This window comes from Orycteropus afer, unplaced genomic scaffold, assembly GCF_000298275.1.
Source record: "Orycteropus afer afer isolate SDZICR_OR568_19922 unplaced genomic scaffold, OryAfe1.0 scaffold00263, whole genome shotgun sequence".
In the NCBI taxonomy this organism is placed as follows: Eukaryota; Metazoa; Chordata; class Mammalia; order Tubulidentata; family Orycteropodidae; genus Orycteropus; species Orycteropus afer.
In genome coordinates this window covers 3401788-3413548 of record NW_006921850.1, presented here as the reverse complement: position 1 = coordinate 3413548, position 11761 = coordinate 3401788, and the positions used below count along the sequence as shown (strand labels likewise).

Here is an 11761-nt window from a genome sequence, read left to right as displayed (position 1 = left end):
AAAAAAAAAAAATAACTCCCATCGTACTGTAAGGCTCAATTATGTTTTAGAAATAATTTATGAAGGCATGCACCTACCTTTACAATCTGAAAGCTATTGTCCATGCTTCCATAAAGATTCCAAAAAAAAAAAAAAAAAAACTCACTGCCATCAAGTCGTTTCTGAGTCATAGCGACCCCTTCTTGGGTTTCCGAGGCAGTATCTCTACGGAATAGTCATAGGCCCTGCTAAAACCCATTGCCATTGAATCAATTCCGACCCACGGTGACCTCATGTGTTGCAGAGGAGAGCTGTACTCCACAGGGTTTTCAATGGTTGTAAGCTTACAGATAGATCACCAGGCCTATCTTCTGTGGTGCCCTGCTAGTGGCACCATAAATTGGTATCATCCTTTTAAAAAATTAGCAAGGTAATACATATCAAGAACCAGGGATCTCATTCCTGGGAGTTATTGCTAAAAAAAAAAACTTGCAAAGAATGCCAAAGTTATATATTACTATCTCTAAGAACATAATACAAGAAACCAACTAAATGTTCTCCTTTCTTTGGGTAAACCATTAAAGAAATCACACTTCAGCAACCCAGACATTCAGTATGATAATTATAAAGATAAGATCTCAAGCGAAAAAAAGAAAAAGTTTATAAAAGCACCCTGTACCTACTGATCATAATAACAAATAATGGAAGCGAATATGGGAAATGAAAATAATTATGTTACGGTGCTAGGAAAATATGTGACTATTTTCTTCCTTTTAAAAACTTCAACCATTTTTTTTTCAATAAAAAATTATGCTTTAATGTCATGAATACATGAAAGTTGTTCTTAGATTAACAAAGTTGATATACATGATGATTTCTTTACCAATTTTAGTATCACTCCTTAAGAAAACTCTGCTTCTCACACTTGGGAAGACTGTTTTGACAGGCTTGTCTTTTGAATCAGCAGCCAGGAGATTATAGCCAAAGAGCCCTGGTAGGGCAGTGCCTAAGCACTTGGCTGCTGACCAGGTTGGTGGCTAGAACCCATCAGCCAATCCGAGGGAGAAAGATGGGGCTGTCTGCTTCTGTAAAGGTTTAACAGCCTTGGAAACCTCATGGAGCAGCTCTCCTCTGTTCTACATGGTTGCCATGAGTTGGAATTGACTTGATGGCAGTGGGTTTAGTATATTATAGCAATTGGATAAGGGGCTTGCCAATTAACTGAAAGCTTGTAGTTTTGAGTTTACCCACAGGTACCTAGAAAGGCCTGGTGATCTGCTTCTGAAAAATCAGCCATTGAAAACCCTGTGGAACCACAGTTCTACTCTGACACACATGGGACTGCCAAACAAGCAAACAGAAACCAGCAACCTTCTCTTTTTTTAGGTGAATTCCAGAGGCAAATAGGAAAAGAAGAAACTCATGAAGAACTTTCTTGGCTGATGGTAACTGCTGCTTTGCTTAGGGGAAATCGCCTGGCTAATTATCCCCTTCCTAATGACAGCCAGTATGATCACTGTCAGAGCCCAGGCGCAGCCTCCTGGCTAACTGCTGCTGTCACTTGAGACCAGAGCATCAATGTGGTCATCGTGGTGACATGTCCCCTTCTGCAGGGTGGGAGGAAGGTGAAAGCAGGCATGCAAACTTGGCTGTGCCCTTCTATGGCATATACCACTCAGGAATTGAGTGATCAGAACTGTCACGACCTAGGTTCCTAATAAACACAGGCAGGAAATGGGAAATTCGTGTGAATGTCAATCCGCACTTTAATTTCACCAAAGCTGTCTGGGTGGGGGTGGGAGGAATTAATTCTCTGCACCACATGCCTGCGTTAAAAGGTGCTAGCGCTTATAATGGGTTTTATTGACGTCTCTAGCTTGCTGTCACTGAGTTCTGTGTGAAGGTCAGCTCTTCAGCACTTCAGGCAGGGAGGCTGAGGAGCCGGGAATGATGGCACCACTCGGGATAACACTCTAGAAGCTGCCACCTGTCCACACTGTCTGTAAGGAAGACAGGCACCAGGTGGTGATGGAGTAAGTGTCATGGATATGGGGCAATGTCCTCCACAGGGGCTTCTTGTCACACACCACAACAGACACCCACGGCTCTGGGGCTATGCTACTTATTACTGACGCTCTTTTGTTCTCTCTGGATTTAATTCAGTGAAAAATCATGTCCAGGAGCAGCTTGTCTCATCCTCTGTTCTGCTGACTCACACTCATCACCTCACTATGTGGAAGAAGGCAGGGGTAGGGTGAGTTTGAGAGAGAGGAAAGACCAGAGGAACGGAATATCCTTCACTGTCCTTGCCTGCACCACTGGTTCCATACTCAACGTTTTGGCTCTGGGACTCATAGCCAGCAGACTGGGTCAAGGGAAGCTCAGAGAAATTCTGGGCATGACTGTCAACTCCATTTGGAGACTGCCATCTTCCAAGGATTAACTGATAGACTAACTGAACAGAAGAGTTCAGTTTGATACAATCTATTTTCAGTATACAGTGTTGGCTGCCATTCCTTATACTGCTTTGGTATAACTTACCTCACTTTGCCTAAAATTTAATTATGTTGGTTCTGCATCATCTATGCAGGTCATCTCGAGGGTAAAACATTTGGGTCAAAGAAAACAGAACGTGTATGTGCATGCTAAATCTGGCCATGTAAACAGTAGTAGTTTGAATAGCTATTGTGCATTGCTGCTTTTCTTTATACCTATGAATTTGAATTTTTATTTTAGAAGGCAAAAACAACATTCATATAAAACCAAAACAAACAAACTCACTGCCATTGAGTCGGTCCCAACTCATAGCGACCCCTCCTTAGCTTGCCAAGTTTGTATCTCTAAGGAAGTAGATTGCCCCGTCTTCCTTCTGAGGAGTAGCTGGTGGGTTTGAACCACAAGCCATCTGGTTAGCAGTCAAAGGCCTTAGGCACTACTCCATCAGCACTCCTTAGCAGCATTATTGTCCAACAATTTTCCACTCTATTTTCTTTTCTCTATCCTCATCAGTGCTGTATTTTCCATCCAATGTTTCCCAATCAGAGTAGGCTCCTTCATGTGTTGAAGGGCCCTAGTTCCTTTCCACATACTCCCTGCTTCTGGAAAGTCTTCCTCCTGCTTCTGTACCTGGTTAATTCTTTTTCAAAACCCAGGTCAGTAGTCATTTCCTCTATAAGCCTTTCTCAACAATACTGGACTCTCCTTCCCTCCTTGGTAGGGCCTAAAGAAGACTGAATTTTAATTATCTGTCTATGCACAAGTCTTCCTTACTAAATACTTAAGGGCCAAGGGCCAGGTTGTACTTATTTTTGGTTTCCTGAACACTTGGCATAGGCCTGGAACAAGGAGACTACTCAATGCATTCACTGAATGAATGAAGGATGAATGAAGTAAATCTGGAAAATAAATAAAGAGTTTTTGGATTAAGACTAGGTTGATATTAGGACATCTGCTTCTAGTATAATCTGTTTCTTATTTGAGGTTCAAGAGTCACACTGGAAAAATAAAAGCTGGATTCTGGCATATGGTAAAATGGAAGCTTTTCCCAACAACAAAGAGTCTCCTGTCTGAGTCACTAGGATCTGGGCAGATCTTTCCTTTGGTGATTTTGTGTTGACTCTGTAATTGTAAGGGAGCTCTGGTGGTATAGTGGATAAGGCATTTGGCTGCTAACCAGAAGGTCAGAGGTTCAAACCCAATAGCTGCTCTGGGGAAGGAAGATGGGACAATCTACTTCCATAAAGATTTACAGCCTAGGAAACCCAATGGGGGTTGCTGTGAGTTGGAATTAACTTGATGGCAGTGAGTTTGGTTTTGGTTTGGTGTGGCTATAAGCCTCAAATTCAGTATACCATGAATGCTCCCTTTAAAACACAGCCACAAATGAACTATATATTTTATAAATTATGGAGCTTGAATTTAGAATTCTTAAATATTGAAAATAAAATTCTTCCCACTGAATTTCCGTCTACCTTGACAATACTTTTGTATTGAGCCTCAGAAATTCTTTAATCTCTGAAAAACCCAGAACTTCCTTATCTCCTAAAAGAGGCTGTAGCAGAAAATTATCAGAAGTTGGTCCCCAGTAAGAAACTGGAGAGCCAGCAACATGCCTTGGTTGCTGCCTACCCAATGTGCCTTGACATACCCCCATGGACACATTTTGGTCAACTCTCATTGGCCTTTTAAGCTGTTGGTCTCCCTTTTCCTTCAAAGAAATCCTTCTCTAGGGTAGGAAGGATTAGGCCTCTGGAGTACCTGGTGGGGGTAAATTCTTAAAACTATAGCTATCTGTCTTTTTATATTTTGCCTCATGAGCCAGGTGTGTGAACACAATTAACATTATAAGACAAAAGTTTTCATGTATATGAAAACTGAACAGCTAGGTGGGCTGAGGTATTCCTTCTCAGTCATAAAGGAAGCCTAGAAGAAGCTGAGGTAGGTGGAACATGTAGGCCAATTAACTCCAGTTTCAGTCTTATCTGTATACAGCAGTGTGCCCCTACCTCCATCTATCCATCCATCCATCCATTTTTCTATGAGTACCATGACAGAAAAAAAAAATGTTGGGAAACATCAATCTACTCAGTTTCTCCATTTGTTTTCTTAGTCTCCTTTACAGGAAGAGAAGAGGTGTTTCATACAGAAAGGTCAAATTCACCCACACATATCACCTGCTCCCAAGAGGTCATGAGATAGCCAACCCTGTTTTGAAACTGGTAATTTGACTTTTCTTTCTTTTTCTTGATTAGTCTGATTAGAAGTTTATTGATTTTATTGATCTTTTCATGGAACTAGCTGTTGATTTTCCTGTTTTCAAATTGGTTGATTTCTACTCTATTTCTGATTATTGTTTTTTCTTTAGCTGACATTAAGCTTAAATTACTCTCCTTTCTCAAGTTTCCTATGGTGAAAGCTTACATTATTGATTTTAAGTCCTTTTTGTTTTCCAATAGTTCTGGTAGCACAGCGTCTAAGGCATCTGACTGCTAACCAGAAGGTTGGTGGTTCAAACCCACCAGCCACTCTAGGGAAGCAAGACTGGACAATCTACTTCCTTAAAGACTTACCACCTCGGAAACCCAACAGGGGTCGCTATGAATCAGAATCAACTTGACAGCAGTGGTCTTGCTTTTATGTTTTTTTTTTTTTTTAATATATGCATTCAATGCTATAAATTTCCCTCTAAGCACTGCTTTCATTGCATCCCACACATTTTAGTACGCTATATTTCCATTTTCATTTAGTTCAAAATATTTTCCAACTTCTCTGAGACTTCTTTGAACCATGATTTGTTTAGAAGTATGTTGTTTAATTTCCAAAAATTTGGGGACTTTTCATCTATATTTCTGTTACTGGTTTCCAGTTTAATTCCAATGCAGTCTGCCAACATATTTTGTATGGTTGCTATTTGTAGTAGTTAAGTTTGTGTGTCAACTTGGCTGAGCCTGGTTGAGTGGCTTGGCAGCTGGATGTAGTATTCCCCACAATGAGACTGGTAATCAACTCCATGGTGGAATCTACTGTGAGCAGCTGAGTAGCTGTCTTAGGGAATGTAGTCTGCTTCCTGTACATAAGTACAAGCCTTGGGGAATGGTCTCTCTAGCTTATGGCACGCTTGAACCCTGCATGTAGCTGAGTCATTGTTCAGCAGCCTGCCATGCTCTGCCGAGCTTGGGACTTTCAATGGACTTGAATTAATGGCCTGCCGTGTGGTTTGGTAACATCAGGACTGTGCCTTTTTACTTGTCAACCTTGGGCCTTGGGCTTGTCAGTCTCAGCAGCTAGCAGCTGCCTGAGTGAAGAAAAGCCTCTAGCTCCAGTGGGCTGGGAGCAGGAGGCAGAGCTGAAGCCCAAGGTAAGGGGCTTTCACCCAGCCCCTAGAGCCTGGCACTTTGAACTTGGACTTACAGGCTCCAAACTGTAATAGAATAAACTCCTATTTCTTCAAGCCATCCCATTTGTGGTATATCCTTGTCAGAGCAGTACTAGGTAACCAAAACACTATTCTTTTAAATTTGTAAAGGTGTGTTTTATGGCCCAGAGTGTGGTCTATCTTGGTTAATGTTTCACATGAGCTTGAGAAGAATGCATATTCTGCTGTTGGATAGGTTATTCTATAAATATCTATTAGATCAAGTTGATTGATGGTGCTGTTCAGGTCATCAATATTCTTATTCTGCCTGCTTGATCTATCAATTACTGGCAAAGAGATGTGAAAGCCTCCAATGTAATAATGTATTTGTCTATATCTCTTCAGTTCTATCAGTTTTTGCCTCATGTATTTTGATAATCTCTTATTAGATACATGCTCATTTAGGATTATTATGTCTTGGAGAACTAACTGCTTTACCATTTTGCAATGTCCCCTCTTTATCACTAATAATTGTCTTTGTTCTGAAGTCTGCTTTCTCTGAAATTAATGTAGCTACTCCAATTTTCTTTTAATTATTGTTAGCATTGTGTATCTTTCCCTGTCCCTTTATATTTAACCTATGTGAGTCTTTGTATTTAAAGTGATTTTCCTTTAGACAACATATAGTTAGGTGTTATTTATTTAGCCAAGGGGTCTCTGGATGATGCAAATGGTTAACGTTCCACTACTAACCAAAAGGCTGCCAATTTTAATCTATCCAGAGGTGCCTCAGAAGAAAGGCCTGGTGATCTGCTTACAAAAATCAGTCACTGAAAGCCCTATGGAGTAAAGTTTTACTCTACACACATATGATCACCATGAGTTAGAATCAATTTGATGACAAAAGATTTGGTGTGCTTTGTTATTTATTTATTTATCCACTCTGACAATATCTGTCTTTTAATCAGCGTATTTAGACTATTCATATTTAAATAATTATTTATGTAGTGGAGTTAATATTTACCATGTTTGTAACTCTGTCGGATGTGCTGCATTTGTTCCTTGCGGTTCCCTCTTTTCTGCCTTCTCCTCTTTTGAGCATTTCACATGGTTCCATTTTATTTTCTTTCTTAGCATATAAATTATACTTCTTAAAAAATGATTTTTTGATTGCTCTAGAGTTTACGATATACATTTAAATTACTTTAAGTTTACCTTCAATCAGCACTATGCAGCTTTACAAGGAGAGCAGGAGCTTTATCCCAGAGTATCACAATTACTCCCTCCCGCTCCTGTGACTTTGCTGTCATTCATTTATTTCTCCTTATGCTGTAATTATCCACTACACTGTTACTACTATTACATTAAACAATTATTTTTATATCAACTATAAATAAGGAAAACATACATTTTTATTTTACTTTAATTTATTCCTTCTCTGGTACTCTTATTTTCTTTATGGAGATCAAAATTTCTGACCTGTATGATTTTCCTTCTGCTGAAAAGTTATTTTAACATTTCTTACACAGCAGATATACTGGCAGTAAATTATCTCAGGTTTTGTTAGTATGAGTAAGTCTTTATTTTTCCTTCACTTCTGAAGGGTAATTTCACTGCATATAAAATTCTAGGTTGGTGTGTTTTCATTTCTTTCCACCCTTTAGCTATTCCATTCCACTCTCTTCTTGCTTACATAGTTTCTTATGAGAAGTTTGCTGTTACTCTTATCTTTGTTCTTCTATAGGTAAGACATTTTCCTCCATTAGCTTCTTAAGATTTTTTTCTTTGTCTTTATTTTTTTGCAGTTGCAATATGATAGGCTTAGGTGTAGTTTTTTGATATTTGTCATTTTTAGTGTCCTCTAAACTTCCTTGATTTGTGGTTTGGTGTCTGTTACTAATTTTGGAAAGTTCTTCAATATTCTTCGGCTCCATTCTCCTTCTTTTCCTTTTGATATTCTATGTATGCAATCAACTTATATTTCTTATTCTTGAATTTTTTTTTTCTTTCCTCTTTGAGTTTCAGTTTGAGAACTTCCTATTGACCTATATTCAAGCTCACTGATCCTTTCCTTGGACATATCAAGTCTACTAATGAGTCTATCAAAGGCATTCTTCATTTCTGCTAAAGGGTTTTTGATTTCCAGCATTTTCTTTTTAATTTGTTTTAAGATTTTCATCTGCTTACATTGCCCATCTGTCCTTGCCTGTTGTCTATTTTTCCATTAAAGTCTTTAATGTATTATTCAGAGTTATTTTAAATTCTCTGTCTGATAATCCCAACATCTATGTCATATCTGAGTTTGGTTCTGATGATCACTTTGTTTCTTTAGAACATGTTTCTTCTTGCCCTTTGGCATGTCTTCTGATGAAGCCAGATATGTTGTATTGGGTCACAGGAACTGAGGGAAACAGGTCTTTAGTATGAGGATTTATATTAATCTGGCTAGGAGTTGGGCTCTGTTTAATGCTTGCTGCAGCTACAGGTGCTTGAAGCTTAAAATTCCTCTGCTGATTTTGTTTTTTCTCCCTTCCTGACTTTCTTGCCCTAAGTACTCCTACTCAGAGAGACCCTGTGTCTTGCAGATCTTTCAGCTATAATCCACTATTATTATGTTGGAGTCTTGTTGGTGTGGTGGTAAGGTATTCTATAATCTTCTGATTAAATTTCAATCATTTCGCGATCCTATGTCTCTAGTTTAGCTCTGTCCCCATAACCTCCTCCTTTTCCTTACTGCAGTGTTCCCAATGGATTTCTTTGAAGTCCTGACCTCTGTTGACTATGACTTCAATATTCTTCTGCTTCATTATCTTTCTGGTATTCTATTTATGCAATAATCCCATAGTTCTTATTCTCGAATACTCTTGGATATCTTTTTTCTTTATTCTCTTTGAACTTCCAGAAATTTAGAGGGGATTTCAGTGAGTGGAATTCCCTTCTATCTGCTGGGATACAACTCTGCAGAACAGGATTTTGTTATGGAAAAGACTTGTAGTATTTAACAATTACTCTTCCCCTGCCAAAACCATAAGGGGTTCTTTCTCATATTTTCACCATGAGAACATGGTGGGGTTTCTCCAGGTAAAGCCCATGAAAGTATGGGGTACCTCTAAGATTGTAGCTCCCAGAAGTTTCTCCCTCTCACACTAGTCTACACTCAGCCTCTAGCAATTCTTCAAAGTTGCACCTTAAATATTTCTACCAGTTTATGGCTCCATTGTTTTTTGTTTCAGGTAAGGAGATCTCAGTTTTAACTCTCTTCATGCATCTGGCCTTCCAGATTTCAGGATGTGTTTGCCTTACCACTTCAGTCCTCTGAACAATACAAGAGAAGTCACTGAATTTTAGTCACTAGACTTTTTTGGTTGTAAGGACATAACTGATGACTCCTAAGAGTTGAAGCTAGAAGACCCTCCACACCTGTTTTACATAATTCTCTTGGTCCCTACTCAGAGTGCTTGCGTCCTGAAGGGCTGCTTCACTGCCAACCATACCCTTCTCAGCTTTCTCTGGGTTATGGACTCCTGTTGCTGCAAATTTCCTCACATTGTTTCAGGCTCACCTCCAAGTGTTGATAGAACCATGGAAACTTCAGCTGGAGATAAGCAGAGCCAGTGCTCCTTAAGACGGTGGGAACACCTGATATGCAGAGCATATGGCAATCCCTACTGGTGTTGAAGGAAGTCAGCCCCACACGAGGCAAGACATGCAGGGTGGGGGACTGGCTTCTACAGTTAAGGATGCTCCTTTGGAATCATTGAGATGTACAATGTGTCTCCCCATATCATGGTGAAGAGAGCAATGGACACTCCCACAGGTGCAGAGAAATAGACGACCCATAGGCCTTAGATGCTTAGACATGCCCTTACAACATTATGCTTTATCTTTAAGGGTTTTATATGATAGGTACTGTGACAGGCTTAAAAAAGCAGGATTTCACATGGACTTGAGAAGAGGTATACTTATGTAACTTAAGAAGCAAAGATCTGTCATAAGCCTCCTTGCTCAAATCCTCTTCTATTTCCCTAAATAGTACTTTCATAATACTTCTGTTTTTCTTTAGTTACAGATAGGGCCATCCTTCGAAAATCTGATTCCCATTAGTCTTTTTTAGAATGTTTGAAATTGTAGAGCAGGGATTAACTTTAACCCTGATTGATAAATAGGACATGTATAATTTTGGTGTTTCTCTTAGATACTGATACCGGACTATAAAGATGCTTCATTGATCTAGGTGATATTTTTGGTACCAAGATGTCTGGAACATCCAGATCCATCTGGACACTTTTGCTCAGAGATGGGTACTATGTCTTCTAAGATAGCAAAAGATTTTTTTAAAAAAGAAAAAGATTGGCTCTCTAATAGCTTCCTCCCTCCCCCAAGGGAAAATATCTGTAAATTAGGAGTACAGGTAATTCTTCCCTCTCTTCAGAGGTCAGCAGTTCAAACCCACCAGCAGCTCCACAGAAGGAAAATGGGAAAATCTACTTCCATAAAGATTTACAGCCTTGGAAACTCACTAGGGGTCGCTGTGAGTCCAAATAAACTCAATAGCAGTGAGTTTGGTTTTTGGTTTTTTGATACCCTGTGTAACGGAACACAGGCTGTTACAGTGATAGTTGGTAAACTTGAAGGGGATCAGGAAATATGTTGCAATTGAAGTGGATTTAAGCAATATATACTTTAAAGGTAATTTTCTCCTTTAAATTGGGTTTGAAACATTTCACAGCCTGCTTTCTGCAATGCTGAAGGATATCAGGCCCTTAAAGTGTTCTAAGATTCTTTGAGTCATCTGGTATCTGCCTTTCCCAGGCAGGCTTCACTGAGACCCCAGGGAGGTTACTAAAAAGGTGATTGCAGCAGGAGAAATTGAAGGACACTGGGGTGGAGATGTGAGAAAGGAGAAAACCAAAACCAAATACCAAACTCACTGCTGTCGAGTCAGATCTGACTTATAGCAACCCCTCCTTGGGTTTCCGAGGCGGTATCACTACGGGAATAGATTGACCAACCTTCCTTCCAACGAGTAGCTGGAGGAATTGAACCGCCAGCCTTCTGGTTAGCAGTCAAAATGCCTTAGGCAAAGGAGAATATGCATGTAAATGAGAGGTTGGAAGAAGCCCAGAGGATGAGTGAAGATGAGCAGAGAAGGCTTGAGAGAGATCTGGATGACAACAGTTACAGGGCAATCCCCGGTTTGGAATGAGATAGGAAGTGAAAGAATAGAAGAGATGTGGGGACTAGAAAAATGATCTGTGAGAGAAGGAATAAGGTCAGAGATATAAAAGGAATCAGCAAAGAGGAAAAAGGAGAGATAAGTGAGTGATATGTGACTATACATTCACAAACACACATATACACACACTTGCATCCACACACACATATACACATACTTGCATGCACACACCCACAGTTCTTAAAGAAGGGCTGGGCCCACTAGAGTCCCTCATTGCATTGTACAGACAGAGCTCTTTGAAATAATATGAAAATCATACCTTGTTTTGTTTAAGGGCACCTTTCTCTTTCATGTGAGGGCAGTCCTTTCCCGTCACTACAGCTTTGATATCTGCCACTGGCACTGTAATTCACAAAAGAAAATGAAAGTAACTAAACAATGTGAAAGCTTCAGTGTCAATAAAGAAGCAGAACTAAGCCTTGAGCCTGATGATAGAGTTGCCAGCCATAATAACAACTGCAAAAAAGAGAAAAGTGGTCTAAAAGAAGACTAGAAACTAAAATATATTCTAGTGAAAAGCACTGAGAGAGGGGTGGAAAAACTCTGTCCATAAAAGGAGTCTGATTCACTAAAACAAATACCTAAAAAAAAAAAAAAAAAAATCACGGTATTGTTGAAAGTGATAACAATGGAAACAGCAGTAGTAACAGTCACAATAGTACCAAGATTATAGCTCCAATGTGCCAGGAACA

The 11761-nt window shown here is 39.6% G+C and overlaps 1 protein-coding gene across 1 annotated transcript in view; it reads right to left on the bottom strand.

Moving 5' to 3' along the window:
• ELMO1 (engulfment and cell motility 1) overlaps positions 1–11761 on the bottom strand; it is a 679198-nt gene that overhangs the window by 13592 nt on the left and 653845 nt on the right. Inside the window, exon 20 of the mRNA XM_007950092.1 lies at positions 11329–11411. Within this exon, the coding sequence (XP_007948283.1) occupies positions 11329–11411 (83 nt within the window). The remainder of the gene's footprint in view (positions 1–11328; positions 11412–11761) is intronic.